At 54.3% G+C, this 18,414-nt stretch overlaps 1 protein-coding gene across 2 annotated transcripts; it reads right to left on the bottom strand.

Moving 5' to 3' along the window:
* Nucleotides 1-6,314: 6,314 nt before the first annotated feature.
* Rnpepl1 (arginyl aminopeptidase like 1) lies at nt 6,315-16,544 on the bottom strand. 2 transcript variants are annotated; one of them, XM_059278347.1, is made up of 11 exons: nt 15,941-16,543; nt 11,987-12,127; nt 11,235-11,386; nt 10,733-10,849; nt 10,267-10,502; nt 9,946-10,059; nt 9,466-9,578; nt 9,085-9,193; nt 8,083-8,313; nt 7,861-8,003; nt 6,315-7,329 (listed from the first exon to the last, which is right to left on the bottom strand). In XM_059278347.1, exons 1-11 carry the CDS (start codon nt 16,451-16,453, stop codon nt 7,036-7,038), a joined length of 2,163 nt encoding a protein of 720 aa, XP_059134330.1. In that variant the 5' UTR covers nt 16,454-16,543; the 3' UTR covers nt 6,315-7,035. The 2 variants fall into 2 exon arrangements, with proteins under 2 accessions (XP_059134330.1, XP_059134331.1); XM_059278348.1 differs by lacking the exon at nt 9,946-10,059 and having other exon boundaries at nt 15,941-16,544.
* Nucleotides 16,545-18,414: the final 1,870 nt, after the last annotated feature.

Below are 18,414 nucleotides of genomic sequence, written 5' to 3'. Positions count from 1 at the left end.
CTCACCAATAGCCTCTCCTGGGCTCTCTTCTGGGACTCTGACCCTACCACACAGTGCCAAACCTCAGCTGCTTTCCATGACCCCTTCACGCCTTCAGAACAAGCATCACCTGGGTGACTGTACACATTACCAAGTTCAGCTTCCAGCATGAGACAACAGCCTCAGCCTCCTCTGGACTACAGCTTCTGTGTGCTGAGGAAATACTCTCACAAGATTTCACCTCAGTGATACTGGTCTCTTCTTAATCACCACTAATTTCCCAGTTCTAGCTAACCAGCACCAATTGTCCCAGAAAAGCAAAGGTTTCCTTTTAGTCATTCTGGTCCCTTGTTAATCACAGCCAGTTCTTCAGCACGAGTTGACCAGAAACACACATTTTTAATTCAAGCATCACTTACTGAAACTGCCCTGGTAGTCTTTACTTCCCTCTGAAATTCCATAAGCCAGGTCCTGTCAATTGCACTACTCTTAGTATTATTATCTTCCAAGATCCCACAGAAAGCCATTAAGCTCTGAGCACTCCAGTGAGGCCATGGAGGAGTACTGCCTACTGGCTTGCTCCCTATGGCTTTCCAGCCCAAACTTCAAATGCCACCACACACCTTTCAAAAACACATGGTCAGATCTGTCACAGAAATACCCCATTTCCGGTACCAATTTCTGCCTTAGTTAGGGTTTCTATTGCTGTGACAAAACACTATGGCCATAAGCAACTTGAGGAGGAAAAGATTTACTTTGCTTACACCTCCATATCATAGTTTATCATTGAAGGAAGTCAGGGCAGGAACCTAAAGACCTGATGCAGAGGCCATGGAGGAGTACTGCTAACTTGCCCCCCAGGGCTTGCTCAGTCTGCTTTTTTATACAGCCTAGGACCATCTGCCCAGGGTGGCACTTCCCACAGTGAGATGGACATCAATCTTTAATCAAGACGATACCCCCACACACTTGCATTCAGGCCCATCATATGGAGGGGTTTTTCTTAATTAAGATTCCCCATCCCAGATATGTCTAGGTCTGTGTCAAAGTTGACAAAAACCAATCGCTATACTGTCTATCACAGAGAATTCAGGACAGGAACTCAAGCACAGGAAAGGAACCTGGAAATAAGAACCAAAGCAGACACCACTGAGGGATGCTAGTCTTGCTAGTCCAGCCCATGAGTCTCGTCGCTGTGAGTATTATAACAAATTTTTAGTTTAAAAAATTTCTATATGGCCCTATAGCCAAAATGGCTGAAAGATTTAATGTAATTCCCATCAAAATTCCAAGGACATGCTTCACAAAATAGAGAAAATATATCCTAAAATTCATATGATATCATAAAAGATCCTGAGCAGAAACAGCAAAGCTATTGGTATTACTGATTTTAAATTATACCACAGAGCCATAACAAAAAACAGACTCATAGACCAGTAAAAGAACGGAGGACCCAGAAATAAACCCATTTAGTCATCCGATTAAACACAACTCCTCCCGTATGTGTGTGTGTGTGTGTGTGTGTGTGTGTGTGTGTGTGTGTGTGCGTGTGTGTGTACACCAGGATATACACATAGCAAGGTCAGAAGACAACTCTGAAGTTGCTCCTCTCCTACCTGTAGAGGGTTCTGGGGATTGGACCTAGGTTGCTTGGTTTGTATGGCAAGCACTTTTACCTGCTGAACCATCATGCCTGCTCAAACCTCTGATTTTTGACAAAGGTGCTCAAAACACATGCTAGAAAAGACAGCCTCTTCAACAAATGGTGCTGGGAAGGGGACATCCACGTGTAAGAAAACGAAATTAGATCACTGTCTCTTGTCTTCAACAAAAATCAGCTCAAAATGGATCAAAGACTGTAATACAAAACCTGAAAGTTTCATACTGCTGGAGAAAATCCTTCAAAATCTAGACATAGGCAAAAACTTTCTGGAAGACTCCAGTAGCCCATGAAATGACAACAATGACAGATGGATTGCACAAAATTAAAAAGCTCCTGTGTAGCAAAAGAAAGTGAAGAGACAGCCTAGAGCAGAAAAACCTTTGCCGACTGTACATCTGGCAGGAGACTAGTATCTAGCATCTATAAAGAACTCAATTAAATAGATACCAAAAACCCACCTCACACAAATCATTCAATCATTAAATGAGCAAGTGAATTCAACAGACAGTTCTCGAAGGAATAAATACAAGAGCAGGGGAGATGGCTTGGCAGGTAAAGGTGCTTTCCATCAAGTCTGAAAACGGAGTTCGATCTGTGGAACCCAGACAGAAGAAGGAGGGAGCCTATTCCCATAGATTATTCTGACTTCCACATGCACACCAATGCCACAAGTGCATCCACACACACAACAAATGAATACATATAATAAAAATGCAAATGACCGATAAATAGATGAAAAATCTCAACACCTTAGCCATCAGGGAAGTTCAAATTTAAAACTATATCGACAAATGTAGCTATCTAAACACACACACACACAGACACACACAGACCACACACACACGCAGACACACACACAGACACACACACACAGACACACACACAGACACACACACACACACCCTACACCATACATTGAGATTTTATCAGCCAGAATAATTAATATAATCAACAAAACAAACAAAAATTGCTCGAGGTAATGCAAACTAGTGCAGCTACCATAGAAATCAATATGGAAGTTCTTTAAAAAAAAAAATAGAACTATAACCATCAAGCTAAACCACTCCTGGGTTTGTATCTGAAAGGAATAAGTCAGCCTACAACAGAGTTACCTGTGCATCTGTTTTTACTGTAGCACTGTTCACTACAGTCAAGATATGGTATTAGTTTAGATGTCCATCAACAGATGAATGGATAAAGGAAACGTGGAAAGTAAATATAGCGCAGTATTATTCAGCCACAGAGAAGAATGGAACTATGTCCTTGGCAGGGAATTTGCTAGAACTAGAGATTATCATGTTAACAGAAAAAAGCTGGGGTTTGCTGGAGAGATGGTTCAGTGGTTAAGAACACTGGCTACTCTTGCAGATGACCTGTGTATGTAGAGGCAAACCCTCACATGCATAGAATAAAAAGAAGCCAGACTCAGAAAACTTGTTCTCTCTAATATGTAGAATAAAGAAAGGAGGGAAGAAGGGAGTGAGCGACGAAGGGGATGGGAGGAAATTTGTTTAGTGGCGAAGTGGGGCATGAGAAAGTAATGAGTGAGTACAATATATACACTATGAAAACACCATCATCAACCCCAGTGTTTCCCATATAAATTATTAATAAAAAGTCCAAGGTCTCTGGCATTTCTGTTACCACTGTCACTGTTTCCCAGGGCTTATTGCTATCTGTGTAGTCTATTTTACACCTTCTCCTGTTTATATCTGAGCCGTGTGTTCTGAAGTTCTCTGCCAGTGTTCCACAGCTGGGTCTCAAGTGCAAGCTTGATTTGTTTCATGTTGTCCTTTGCATTGTTGGCACTAACCAGTGGGTGACCTCAGTTGTGCCTTGTCTTTATGCCAGAAGTTCCCCAGAAAACTTTCCAAGTCTCGATGAAGGAGAGCGCTAATGGACATTCCAGACTGCACAGGACATGGCCTGAAAAAGGATCTCAGAAAACTTTATCTGGGCCCGAAGGACCCGAGTAAAGGCTAGGTAACACAGGGACTACATGCAGACCCACCACCTCCTCATACCACTGCCTCAGGCAGGCTTCAGGTCTCTGTGGATTCCAGTCACTTCCATCAGAAGCCTGGCCTCTAAAATGTTTTTAAAATTTATTTTACGTGTATGGGTGTTTGGTTTACATAAAAATCTGTGACCATCTCTGAGCCTGGTACCCAGAGAGGTCAGAAGAGGGTGTCATAACTCCTAGAACTGGAATTACAGTTGCAAGTAGCTATGCTGAGTGTTGGGAATGGAACCTGGGTCCTCAGGAAAAACAAGTCTGTGCTCTCAACCACTAAGCCATTTCTCCAGGCCCTGGTCCATTTTTTTTTTTAATTCTTACCCACAGCTTCATTGACATCACACTCTTGAAATGAAATATCCCAACCTTTCAACCCCAGCTCCTTAACTGGTACTACCTACTAAATAATCCTATGCACAGGCCAGGGTGGGCTATGGGAGTACAAATGAGACATGACCCCCTCTATGGCTTTTAATTCCTGGCACATTGCCTGGAAACACATAAAATGCCCTCCATCAGCACAGGTCCCTGGGCAGCCCCAGAGGGAGGAAAAGACAACCAACCCCCACCATCCCTGTGTGGCTCTCACCATTATCTGTGGTTGGAGTATAAGTTAGTCTTTTACACAGAAGCCCTCTTGGAGGAGGGATGCTGGCCAACAGGACACTGGGCATGTGGTATTGACTGGGGTAGGCTGTGGATGGGAGCAAACATTGGGATTGAAAATGTTGGTTTGTGCCATGGGATGTGAGGGCAAACATCTGCTGAAGCCTACCTACGATGGATGACTCACAAGGCAGATAGTGTATGGAAGAGTGAGCTGGGCACAGCAGAGGAAGCTGGGAACACTGCCTGTGAGTGACAGCTGCAGGCTGCCCTAGCAAGATATTACAGGGAAGAAACTCCAAGGCAGTCCAGCTCCGCCAGCTGGAGAAAAGGCACAGGGCATCCAGGAATTCGAGGATGTGGTTGAAAGCGTGCTCCTCTGTACCTCTAATGGCACACAGAGCCACGACAGATTGACATCAAGGATGGCATTCTAGGTAGGCACCCTTCCATGTTGTAACTGTGGGGAGCCATTTCTGATTTTGTACAGATCGAAGGAGTGTCTGGAGGACACTTGTGGATATAGCGGGGTGGGGCGGGGGCAGGGCACCTAGAGCTGGAATCCACGCTCTGGGAGACCACAAAGGTGTCAACTTGTCGAAGAAATGAGACGCCTAGATGAGTCTGTGGTGACAGACTTGAAAGCCGTCTTAGTAGGAACAAGTTGAAAGCAATTCTGCTGTTGAGGGCTGTGTGGACACCTTCAGGTGTCACCCCTCTGGATGGTGGCACCTGGGCCAGAGAGAGCAAAGCTGAGTGGAATACCCAGGACTCTTGGCTATGCCACCGGATGGGGCTCAAGATCAGAAGACAGCCCCCAGCCCCCCATTATGTTTTAAATCTGAAAGTGCCCCCTGCCCGCAATCCAGGCTCAGATCTGGAACACCTGGCCATCAGTTTATGGTGCTATTTTGGAGGCTCTGGAACCTTTAGGAGATAGGGCCCAGCTGGTGGAAACAGGTCCCCGGGGGGGGGGGGGGGGGGGCTGGCCTTCTGGTTCTATTTGCCTGTAGCTCTGGACTGTCTATGCTATGTCGTACTGAGGAATCTCAACAAGCCCCCACTGCCACTGACAAGCTTCTCCTCGCACCATTCCTTCCCTGCCACTAAGGCCTGAAAAAAACAGCCACAGCAAATTGTTTTGTTTCCGCCAGATCCATCACAGCCGTGAGAACAGTAACACCTCTCTTCTGTGAGGCGGCAGTCACTGCGGTGGTCCCCTGCGCCCCCTGCTGGTTGTGACGGATAGAGCCTCAGGCAGTGCCGTGGTAGACACCCTGCACATAAACTGCCAAAGAGAGGTGGCCCTAAGTCCTGGACTCGTTTGGGGTGTATGACTAGAGGTCACTGACTGCCTCTGCTGAGGGGATCCCTGAGAAGGAAGGAAGGGGAATGGGACATTTTGTGACTGGGGGTCACTGGATAGTGGGTGGAGGCTTCATTATTCATTTCATCTTTTCCTGGGACCACATATGGAGTTGGCTGTGACTGGGTCTGGCAGTGGGCTGGGACCAAAGACATGCCACAGCACACTGCCAAAGTTCCCAGCGGTGGCCCTGTCACCAGCTTGTCTTTGAGAAACCATGAGGAGTGGCTCCCCTTGACACCCTGTGAACGCAGAGCTCCCCTTTGTCAGGAGATCTCTAACGCCACAGCTTGCCATGCTAGTTCAGTCTCGGCATTCCCAATGAATCCCCGTCACTCACATCTCCCTTGCACTTTGGTTGTGGAGGTCTGGGTGTCCCAGTGCTACGAGGCAGAGGTGTGGTCAGAGTCACAGAGGTGAAGTCCGGAATGAGGGTGACAAACAGCCTCTTTAGGGTCCTGAAGAAGTCATGCTCAGCCAAGCTCTGAGCGAGGAGCTGAGAAAAACAAGGGGCCACCTACTGCCCCCATCTCGGTCTGTGAGGTAGGTTCCTACCTCTTAATGTTTATCTACTGGGACAGGCTATGACCATGACTCCTGTGACCGGCCCTCAGCTCTTCCAGCCCTACCCCTGGGAGCTGGGTAGGTGCATAAGACAGGGTAGTGATAAACAGGAAGGGAGGTCAGGTCTGCAGAGTGGAGATTTAATGGGACAGTCACCATGATTCCCGCTGCAGTGGTCCCAGGCTGAAGCCCACAGCCTACTGCCTCTGCCAGCAGGCAGGCACGGAGAGCACCAATGGTACCCAGGGAGCCATAAGGACAGGCCACTCCCTGTACCTCTGTGGCCTGGACTCCAGGTGCAGAGACTGAGACCTGCTTGAGAGGTCCATCCTCTCCTTCTGTCCCCTGCCCCTACACTGATGGAATGCCTGTGTCCTTGTTCCTCTGTCCTGTCCCTCAAACAAGTCTAGCCCAGGGGCCAGACACAGGCTCTGCAGGAAAGCACACTTCCAGGACCACGCATCCTGGGCCTCTGGCATGTGTAAGGCACATTGTGGTTGTTGCTGTGGGACTGCTGGGGTCACTGTCCCCAGGGCAGTGTTTAGCAGATGCTGGCTTCCAGGGTGAGGCATGGCTGTCAGTGTTGGGACAGGAGGCATGGTGGGTATTGGCCAGCCCTGGGGCCTGCAGTGCAAGGGAGCAGGGACAGGGTGGGCCCTCGTCCATAGGCCTCAATGGACACAAGATCCTTTCCCCACGCCCCTGGCCTGGAGCCAACGGGAGGGGCTCATGGTCCTGGGCAGAGCTCGTGGCCAGAGCCAAGGCGCAGTCATGGCGGCCCAGACCACAAAAGGCACAATCGTGGTGTCTGAGAGAAAGGTCGAGGGTCAGTCACCAAGGCTAGGCAGACACATTGACGTCCCTGAGAGAGATGGTGCTGCTGGGGGCCTCGTCCCCGAGCAGCAGGGCTGGCGAGTCTGGGTTCGTGTCCGCCTCAGCACTGCCCAGCTCTGCGCTGGTCTCTGCGCTGGCCTCAGCACTGGGGCCTAGCCCCTGGGACAGGATCTGCTGGATGGTTCTGCGCAAGTTGGGGTGCAGCCGGCCCTGCGTCTGGTAGAAGACCTCTAGTGCGAAGGACTTGAGGGCGCCGGTGCAGAGGTCCTCATACAGCGGGATGGTGTACATGCGTGACATCTGCGGAAAGCAAGCCCCTGCTCACACCAGCAGGCTCCCTGTGCACCTTCCACCACCCACATCCAGATGTGCCGCAGCTGCTCAGGAGGACTTGGGCCGGGACTCACATGCTACCACGCCCTCATCCGTCTCACCCTCACCTCTCCCTCTAGGCTGTCTCCGAGAGTTTGGGGCTGGAAGGGCTGGGCAAGGGATGGGGATGTTGGCATCTGCCCGAGAAGCTTGGTTGGCCCCTGCACCCAGACATGGAAGGTGATACCTACAGGTCTCAAGTCCAGCTAGTTCAAGGCTGACACCAGTGGAGAGCCCTGGACTCTGGTAACCAACTTTTCCCTGTGGTGGAGTTCAGGCCACTCTGAACTAGTTCTGCATTCTTCTCCCACCTCACCTCTATTGTGACCTCTCTACTTTCACTCTGGGTCTGATGGCTTCCAGTCCCCTCTCCAGAACATGCCTGGCCTGACCCAGTGGAGATCTGATGGGGTGAGATGCCCCCCTGCCCCCCGTCATGCCCCAGGCATGTAGCTGCACCTGACTCTCCAGGAAGCGGCGGACCCTGTGGAGATCAGGATAGTAGTCATTGCGGACGACGATCTGCAGCCAGCGGATGCGGATCTCAGCATTCATGGAGTCCAGCAGGGATGAGTAGCATTTGGACAGGCTCATCACCACCTCTGTGGGGCAGTGGGTAGGTCAGGGCTAGGGGGGAGCCACATCCCTTTCCCAGGCTACCCTATTGACTGTGGGACCCACCCTGGGGCAACGGGGATCCATCTAGCAGCCGGTCCAGGAAGAGTGCTGTCTGGAAGGTCCTCCACTTGGAGATGTCGATGGCACTGGCGGAAGCTGCTGCTTGCTCCAGGGGTTCTGCAGTCCACAGCTGGAAGAGGGTCTCTACAGGCCGGGTTAGGCTGGACCCCTGAGACAGGTCTGGCTCAGCCAGTGGTGGGCCTGTGGCATTTAGCCAGCGCTCGAACTCCAGCCCTGCAGGAAGACCAGGCCTGGGGTCCCTGCCTGGGCTAGGAGGGGCCACTGGAGCAGCCTGCCAGGGAGACTCCAAGCCCAGAGGGTGTCCCTGAGGAGGTGGTCTCTTCTAGGACCCAGAGCCCTCAAAGAATATGAGAGTTCTCCAGAAGTTTGTGCCTTCCCCTTGGAGCCACTGGAGGGGGAAGCTTGGCTTGGTCACCAGAGGATGTCTGCCTGCTACATGGCTGTCCTGTACCCAGCACCGAGGCCAAGCAGGCTCTGTACTGTACTCTTCAGTAAAGCACACGGACTCTGAGGACCCTTACCAACCCCACAGTGTACTTATATACCTTCCAAACTTAGGGTCACCATTCCTAAACCTTGAAATCCTCTAACAAACTTTAGTTTTCTCTGGATATCCAGCTCCTCCAGTGTCTCCCTTGGTTCTCAAGCTATCAGGCCCTAGAAGACCCCTACTATGCCCAAGCAGGGTCAGCTAGTCCCAGGGCCAATCCCACCACCTTGCTGATCCTCCTCTAAGAACTTTGCATGTTCTTTCCATGGCCTTTTCCTACTGGCTGCTTAGTTGGCCTGCTTAGCCTTGGGGTCACCTCTTCTAGGACGTCTCTGTCCCCTTCTCCTTGCCGTGGTCCTTTAGACTCCTCTTTACTCTCATGGCATCCTGACCTAGAGCCTACACTGTGTGGTAGGGGTTGACAAGCTTCCCTCCAGTCATGGCTGCCATCTTGTTCCTGGCCCTTAGGCCTGCAGAAGGGTAGTTGGCCTCACCTGCCCGGCAGTCCACGCTCTGCTCCTTCAGTTCGGGAAAGAAGCTCAAGAAGGAATCCAGCAGGTCCTGGGCCACCACACTGGTGAATTTGTATTTCTCCACATAGGCCTGTGAGATGAGGGGCATGGCCTTAGAAGGTATGGAAGGCTGGGGATGTTTAGCTCTGGCAGAGCAGGGCTGGCACACTGGGACATCTTCTAAAGATGTGCATCACAGTCCAGGTGGCCCACAGGCCCTGCTGAAAGGGTAGGAGAAGGAGGGGACAGTGCCTCAGGAGGCCAGGTCCCAATCCAGTCCCCATGTCCCTTCTTCCCAGAGAAGGGACAAGTCTGCCGGCTGGAAGAAGTTTGGGACAGGAGGTGGTAGGCCCATGTGCTTACTCGAAGGAAGTCGTCAAAGCGCTGGGGGTCTCCGCAGAGCTGGGACAGGTAGTAGACGAAGCAGTAGCCCTTCTCATAGGTGAACAGGTTCATCAGGTGGCTGGGATTCACTCCTGCAGGGAAACACCTTGTCTGGGATGCCACCTGATACCTGTGTCCTGCAAGGTGGGGCTGGGGCAGTAGTCTAGAACTGAGGAGTGGTTAAGTGTACAGTCCCTCATATAAGCACCAACGTCCTGGGTATACAGCGATGGGGCTCGCTCTGCCCCATGGCAACCAGTGCTCAGACCCTATGGGGTTGTGGCAATCCAAGGGCACCTGAGAAGTTTTCCCTGGGGCTAAGGACACCCAGCCTGGCCTTGGAAGGCAATTAGGCATGGTGAGGTAGAGGAGCCCCAGCAGGGCAAGTGAAGAGCAGGAAAGGAGGGCCTGGGGATGGTAGGCATGGGTTCCCAGGAGTGAGCCTGGAGTACAGAGTACCTGGTTCTAGCTTGACCTGCAACTTGCTAACTGGACTATCCTCCCCAAGAAGCCGCATCTGCCTATGCAGGGCGTCCAGGCGGAAGGCTGTCTCTAGGCAGGTGAAGGCAGCCCCTGAGTGAAGCCAGAGTAGAGAAAAGGTGGAAGTCAGGGGGGCGGGAGCATCTACAGCAGGGTTTTCACTCTCTACCCGCCACCCAACCCCAGAGACTGTTAGACGCTGTCAAGCCGGAGGCTAGGCAGGGCTCTGCGCCCCTTACAATTGGTGCCTAAGCGGGCCCAAGGCTGCTCCACCCTTGCCGCGGCTGCCCCGGACAATACCATAGGTCTCTGTGGTGATGCGGCGCTGTGCATAGGTGGCCAGGCCCTCACTCAGCCACATCTCCTCCCAAGTGGCGTTGGTGACAGCGTTGCCGAACCAGCTGTGGGCCACCTCGTGGATGACATCGATCACCAGGAACTCATCACTCTCGAGGATGGAGGAGATGATGAAGGTGAGGCACGGATTCTCCATGGCCACGATGGGGAAGGAGGGCGGCAGGAAAACGATGTCGTATCTGTGCCCGTGGGCGCAGGGTGAGGAATGGAAGGGTTCTGACCGCGACTCACCAAGCCCACAGCTACACTTTCCGCCTGGGACGGCAGCCCAGCCCCGCAGGAGCACCTCCTTCCCAGGAGACAGCGGCCAGGAAGCCCAGGCTCAGACAAGGAGCACCCAGCCTAGGCCTACTTCTTCCTCTAAGGGGAAAGAGTGAAGCCAGCAGGAAAACCAGGGGAGAGGACATACCTGCCCCACATGTATGGCCCGTATAATCGCTCTGCGGCACTCAGCCACTGTTCCACAACGCCAGACAGCTTGCTGGTAGCTGTGGGCAGGAGGCATGGCTCAGCCCACACACGGCTCCTGTCACAAGGCAGAGAAGGTGGGCTGAGGCGGAAAAGCCTGGACCTTACATACCCCACTGGTTCCCCCCTATGGCTTGTCTGGCCCTGGTCCCTGGATGTGGTCCTTCCCATAACAGGTAGGGGAACTGCATAATAAACCCAAGGTCTATTCAGATCCTTTTGTCAACGAACTGAAGGAACGGGTAAGGACGGGAGGGTACAGCTGGTTGTGTGGTAGCCCTGGGAGTGACGACAGACTGCTAGGCAAGGCACTGGATGGATCAGTTAGTTGTATGTTTGAAGGCAGCGGGTGAAGGGGCATGGTAGTCATGTGCATGGGCTCTGGGCTCTTCCTGAGTCCCAGCTGCCCAGAACAGTGCAGCAGGGTGCAGAGGGTGCCTTACCTGGGCCCAATGTCTGCTGGCTTGAGGTCTCCGGCCACAAGGGCCACGAGGTAGGCAGGTACAGGGTGCTCCATGTGGAAGTGGTAGACGCCCTCCTCCTCCATGTACACGCTCTGTGTCGCACTCATCAGCACCTGTACCCCTAATGGGGCCTGCAATGGGCTAGGCTGAGGATTGGTAGCCTACAGGACACAACCACCTCCCAGGAAAGGGAACCATACCTCAGAGGACCCCTTATCTGTGACAGGGAACCTTATGGCCCTATCAGGGAGCCCTCCATACCCCCAGAATGGACCCCCACAACCCAGGGCGGGGAACTCCATGTCCATGAGGAAGCCCTCAAATCCTTACCAGATAGCCTCACAGGTTGGGTCAAGGAACTATGTCCCCTCCAGAGGACCACACACTGGAACCCCAAATCTGCTCCAGGTGGAGGCTGCCAACTATGCTTTGGCTATAACTCAAGAAACCCCATCAGGTTCCTGCGGATTTAGAGGTCCTGGAACCCAACTGTCAAGTATGTCCTCATTGGTGCTGCACCCTGGTCCCTGCTCCCGGCCTCCCTAAGGCCTGTCTGTGGCTTCTCTACATATGACTGTCCCACTAAGACAATGACCTTTAGCGGCTGGGATCCTAGTCTAGGCAGGCAGGAAGAGTCCGAGGAGGTGGGCCGGAACTCATCTGCTTGCTGTACGCGCTAGCCTCTTACAGCACCCAAAGCGGGCAGAAACAACGCCAGCCGTGATCCTGACCTTGACGACGGCTGAGTAGGTGCACTTGACGGCGGGCGTGTCGAAGCATGGGAAGAAGGAGCGGTTGCACACAGAGTGGCCCTGGGTGAAGACGAAAGGCTTGGCATTGCCATAGGTCAGCTCTGGGTCCAGCCACCAGATCTGTGGGCAAGGGGAAACATAAGCAGACGCCGCCACCTGGTCCAGGGCTCTAGGTCTGGAGCCTGGGGACTACGGGTGCTGGGAAGGGTCCTCGCCGTTTTTGTTACAGGCCCACAGCCGCCCCTGCAGTCTTCAGGCTGCACACCTGGCACACTCACTCCCCTCCCCCGGCAGGAACTGTCAATCCAGTTTGTGCATGCCAGACACCAACCGGCCTTGTTCCAGACAGGAGGCCACATGTCTGGAGCTGGCCCACGACATCTCCCAGCACTGCCCTGGGGAAAAGAGGAAAACTCCCACCATGGTATTAGCCGAACTTCCAAAGGGAAACTAAGGGACGGTCAGAACACATGGGTTCAAATTCCCATAGGCTGGTGGCTAATCTGATCTTAGGAGCAGGGAAGCATGGGAAACGAGTTCTTCCTTACACAGAGGGAGTCAGCCCCAGTGCTGGCCAACCTGTGGGGCTAGAGTGGAGGCTAGACATGCAGCTCTGGGATGACGGGACAGTTAAAGGGAGGGTCTCCGAGGCCAGCGCCTAGAGGGAAGGGCTGCAGCAGAGAGCAATCCCAGTAACTGCTGTCCCCTCTGCCTGCCCTCTCAGGGCCAAGGTCGCTGGCCTAGCCAACCTCCTTCCAGCCATGGCTGTTGGAGACATTCTGAATCTTCAGATGTCCAGACCAGGCCCCGCCCCCACTAAGGAGCTCTAGCTACAAAGCAATGTCTGCCCCCACACTACCCTCAGCTAGGACAACAGGAATGTTGAAACAAAGTGAATTTTTCATTTTGGTGATCAAGGGCATATGGGTCCTCTCAGGAATCATAGATAGGAAACACCCCCAACACTTCTCTGTGAGTGGACAAGTGTGCAGTCAAGGCTGACTGTCATCATGGGGACCAGAGTCCGGACTCAGCAGGACCAACACCTCCCAGACCCCAGGTGAGGGATGGTGGTGGGGCTGCTTCTTCCACAGACCTTGTGTGTGGGGGAGCCATCCATCCAACAGATCCCAGACCCAGAGAGAAATGCCTGCTTTCAGAGCCCAGAGCTGTGTGGGAATGCCTGTGCCCAGAGACCCCAGAACTGGGGCACTGCCTGCCTACAGACTCTAGAACTGGGGAAGGAGGTAAATGCTTGCCCACAGACCCCAGACTGGGCGCGGTGGCAGTGGAAACTATGCTAGAGACCCCAGGATGTGGGGTGCTGTCTTCATATCGACCCTAGACGTGCCTTTCTGTGGGAGCCCGTTCTCGGGTTCCTCGTGGCTCTACCCAGCAGGTCCGCATAGAGGATGATTAGACCACGGGCCTGAGTGCAGGTGTCTGAGATGGTCTGCACTTGGCTGTGCTGGGGGAGGAGGTCTTTTGCTCCACCCCTTGGCGTCTCTATGAAAACCCTGGGGCAGAGACAGTCAGGGCCCGTTGGAAAAGTTCCAGGCCCTCTCGAGGCTATCCTTTATTTTCTGTTTATCTCCGCAATCTAAATCCTTCTATCTAATATTTCCTGCTGCTCACACTCAAGAAAACTCTGGGGAACTGTGGGATTGGTGGGTAAAACGCCCCCACACCTTTCCCAAAGTCCCAAGACCTGGGGAGTAATGCCTTGCTTCACGGACCTGGGGGTATGCCTAATTCACAGACCCCAGACCTGGAAAAGATCTAGATCAGGTGCCTGCCCCACAGACTCCACACCCAGGAGCTGCCTGCCAATAGGTCACAGATGTGAGTGGGATGCTTGCCATGTAGACCTGGTCAGGTCTCTGCCAGCATTCAGGGACCTCTTCCGCAGTCTTTTTGACGGGCCCATCACTCTCTTCTCCCCACAGCAAGTCTGCAGATGTATCTTGCTTTTCTGCTGGGGAGCTGGTTCCAAAATGTAGCCTCCAGAGGCCTGGGACCCAGGGACCTGAATAGGAGACCATCCCTGCAGTGGATCCAGAGGCCTGGGACCCAGGGACCTGAATAGGAGACCGTCTCTGCAGTGGATCCTGTTGCCAGTGGGTTCCTGATCCACTTTTGGAGGACAGACTCCCAAATGCTCTTCCATCTCTACCTTCTCCCCTTACACCAGCACTTCAGGGGCAGCACTTCCTACTCCTCGTCCATTGAACCCTCGGGCTCTGCCTACCTCCTACCCTATGGCTCCAGTGGGCAGGCTACCTTTTCCAGACACCAGCGATAGATACTACCTTAGAGGGATGAGCTGGACTGGGCCCCACCCCAGAGGTTGGAGCCTCCAGGGCACAGCAGCTGATAATCTGGTAGATAAGGAATGGGCCAACCAACTTCAGATACTATAGGGCAGGAAAAAAGCTGTTCTTCTTGCTGGGGTGGGGATGAACGGCTGGGGAGCAGAGGAGCCCTAGAATCCGCAGCATCTCCAATCTGCCGCCCCTGGAGTTGGAGCCCGCTGTCAGGGCTTCCTGGGAAACCTAGATGGCTCCTGCTACATCCTCACTAGGCACAGGGCAGACAGGGATGTAAGCCCTGAGCTGCTCCATGCTCCAGTGCAACGAACAGTAGGTGCCTGAGGTTAGGGGCCAATGTGCTTCCACGGGTGTGGGTCAACTCTGTCGCTCTGGAGCCACCCAGTCCGTGAGGACCATGCAGCTCTTCCCTGTCTGGAGCCACCACAGCCCCATACATCAGGCCACCCTTGTCCACTGGCCTTGTCTATTGCAGCCCAGTGAGGGCTCTATTCCCACCACTCGGCTGTCAGTGGGCCGCACAAGCACACACAGTACACATTCACAGGTGGAAGCCAGGAAGCAGCTCGCTCCTCGGTTTTCACCTGGCATCTATAATACCTGCAGAGGCCCTGCCCGGCAGGCAGAGGGCTGAGCCCTGCAGACCAGTTGCCAGCACATGGCAGGGACTCTGGGAAGAGGCGGCAAGTCCCAATCAAGACTCTTGAGAAGGGTGCGGGAAGCCCACAGATGTAAATCCCATCTGGTCTCTTTCTGCCCAGAAGTCACCTTGCTCCTTTGTGGCTCCCCAGGCAGTGGCAGATGGACTTTCCAAGGGCCCTGCAGAGCTGTGTGCTATGTATCCATGGTAGATGTCACATGAGCACGCTACTACCTGGGGAGCTAGAGGGAGGCCTCATGCTTCTGGAGTCAGAGGTCCTGCTCCATCCTGCAAACCCACTGGCTGTGCTGCCACGGCACTAGCCCTGTCCATCAGGGCCCGTGGGATGGTGGGCGCCGGTACAGAAAGCCTCAGCAGAGAGAGCCCTGCGAGTCTACTGGGAGGTGGGGCACACCTGCCCCAGCATGTCACAATCCAGCTCAGGGAGCCCAAAGCCCAGGCATCACAGGTTACAAGGCCTGCCTCTCTGCCACCCACTGTCTCTCATTCCACCTCCAGAGAACAGAACCGGGTGTCCTCAAGCCATCTGAAGGTCCAGGTCATAAGTTGGCCCTTCTGTATCATGCACTCCCAGAACATCTCTCAATGCTGGACTCTTACAGCTGGCTTAGCAGGGGCCCACCAGAAGCTGCTCTTGTATCCAGATAGGGGCATAACCCCTGACGGGAAGTCTCCCCCAGATAAGAAACATGCTATTGAGTATCTCCACTGTCCACCAGGCCTGGGCCTGGGGCTACACTCAAAGGTCCCAAGAACTTGCAGGCAACAACTGGGTATTACCGTGGGCACCTGGGGACTCTCGGGCCATGCAGGTCCTCCTTGCTTTCTGTAGGTGTCCCAGAAGCAGGGTGCAGATTAACATCACCTGACCCAGCAGTAAAGCGAAGGGTGCCTGCAGAGCCCCTGACCACCCACAGACCTGGCGCCCACCCGGGCGGGACTCACTGCGGGGGCATCGGTCGAGGTGTAGCGCAGGATGACCTGGAAGGGCTGGTGCGCCTGCAGCTCGGGAGGCAGTGTGACGGTCAGCGAGGAGCCATAGTCGGTGAACGGGTCCAACCTGAAGGCCAGAGGGCAGCCGGCGGACTCGGCGCCAGGCGCATCGGCGAAGGCGGGCAGCGGGGGCCCCAAGCCGGGGACAGGGAAGGCGAAGGTGCAGGGGGACTCGGCGGCGGCAGGGGCGCGGCGGAACGAGACCGAGTGCAGGCGCAGGGCCGGGTGCGCGTCGAGCACGAGCGCGCGGGGCGCGGGCCGCAGCGCGCACAGCTCCAGCACCAGGCAGCCGGCCAGCTCGCGCGCCTCGGGCCGCAGCTCCAGGCCCAGCTGCAGGTGGCGGAGGCGGAAGAGCTGCGCGCTGGAGGCCGAGGCCACGTCCAGGGCGGGCGGCGGCTCCGGCGGCGGGCGAGCGGGCGCGGCTTCGGCACCGGGCGCCTTGCGGCAGCAGCACTGTGCCGCCATGGCCACCGGCGCTAAGTGAAATCCATGGGCGGCGGCCGCTGCAGGCCGCGGGTAGTGGGCGAGGGACCCCGGGCGGCGGCGGTGGCGGTGGTGGTGGTGGTGGTGGTGGTGGTGGTGGTGGCGGCGGCGGCGGCGGCGGCGGCGGGGCGCGGGCACAACAGGAAGTCGCGCCGGGAGCCGCCCGGCCCGGCCCCGCGCCGTGCGCCGCCCCGCTCGGGCTGGGCTCGGCCGCCGCCGGGGGCGCTGTGTACGGCCCCGCCGGGCCTGTGCGCCCGAGCGGCGCGAGAGCCGGAGCGGAGCGGAGCCGAGCGCGAGGCCGGACACCCGGCGAGGCTGCGCGTCCTCAGCCTGCGCTCTGCACTCGTTACGGCTCGGTGGACGGCCTGGGAGGCGGGACCGTCGCTTTCCCAGGGACGCCGGCGGCACCTCGGCCGTCGCTTCTCTTGCTCCGAGAATGATTCTTGTGGTTCCCCGACGCGATTCCCCTGTGAGTCCTCCAGTTGGCCTGGGCAGTGGCCATGTGGGTGCGAAGCGGCTCGGGGAGACGCCAGGCTGTCAGGTACTTAGCTCAGACAGGTGTGGCTATTTAGATTCAAATTAGGCATAATGAGAAGCTGTCAGGTGCCCTGGCCATGTTTTAGGGTCGGCTTTTTTGTTGTCCAGGTGTGTGCGAAGTGGAGATACGCTGTTGAACACGGTTCTATCTCACAGCTCCAATGTAAGGGCTGCAGGCGCATTTCAGGCTAGCGCAGCAAGGCTGCTTAAAGGTTGAGCTGTCCAGTACGAGGACCAACACAGGGTGGGGACAGAGGTGACCTGCTATTCATCGGCAGGAGGCAGGCACAGATTCTGAGGGAGAGGGGCTTTTAGGGCTAGGGGAATATTCAAGAGAGACACACTTCTGTCTCCTGCTTTGATGATGGCGTGCTGCGGTGTCACTTCTGGGGAGTGCTCAGCTGTCTGGATCCAGTCTCCCCAAGTGGTCTTGCCTTCCTCCTGCCAGTGAGAGGCACAGCTAAGTGGAGAACAGGCCACGGGTGCAGCCCAAACACTGAAACATGGTTTCCTCTCAGGTCTCATGTGATCTCTTAGCTGGCAGTACGTGGGATCCCTCCCCATTTCAGACTCTGGAAGAACTCCAAGGCTCATGCCATCATCCAGAGGCAAGGATTAGAGGGAGGGAGGAAGACCGGGCTTGGAAAGCACTTGGCATTCCAGCAGTTGGGAAACAAAAGCATCAGTTCACAGTCATCCTTGGCTGTATCTGGATTGTGGGAGGCCAACTTGCGTTACTGAGATCCTGTCTTAAAAAATAAAAATATTTTTGGTTGTGAGCCTAGGTGGTGGCGCACGCCTTTAATCCCAGCACTCGGGAGGCAGAGGCAGGCGGATCTCTGTGAGTTCAAGGCCAGCCTGGTCTACAAAGCGAGTTCCAGGAAAGGCGCAAAGCTACACAGAGAAACCTTGTCTCGAAAAAAACCTAAATAAATAAATAAATAAATAAATAAATAAATAAATAAATAAAATAAAAATAAATGAATATAAATAAATAAATAAATAAATAAATAAATAAAATGAGTGAAGAGACCTGGAGTCAAGGTTATTGCTGCCTTCTGGTGTCCAGTGGCCTGTCCATCAGATTGTCTAAGAAGGCATTCCCAATTCAGTTGCACTGTCCTGTAGGCCTGGGTTCCTTTCGTCCTTCTTGATGTAGATTGTAGGGTTCTCCCATCCCAGTGTCTCAAATTGTACCCCCAGAAGTTGGGGTTGTATCCATCCTGTTCTGGTGATACTCCCTTTTGCAAACAGAAGGGGTGATGTGGGGCTTCTCCTTCTACACGTGGGGTGGGTGTGCCTCCACCCCATATTTACATAAGGACCTAACACAGTTCTTTCAAGACCAACAGGACACTTTGCACGGCGGAGCCTAAGAACCTGTCCCCCAACACGGATAAGCTACT

Source organism: Peromyscus eremicus, chromosome 13 (genome assembly GCF_949786415.1).
Source record: "Peromyscus eremicus chromosome 13, PerEre_H2_v1, whole genome shotgun sequence".
Classification (NCBI taxonomy): Eukaryota; Metazoa; Chordata; class Mammalia; order Rodentia; family Cricetidae; genus Peromyscus; species Peromyscus eremicus.
The sequence above is the reverse complement of the archived record's forward strand: the minus strand, read 5'-3'. Positions and strand labels throughout refer to the sequence as shown.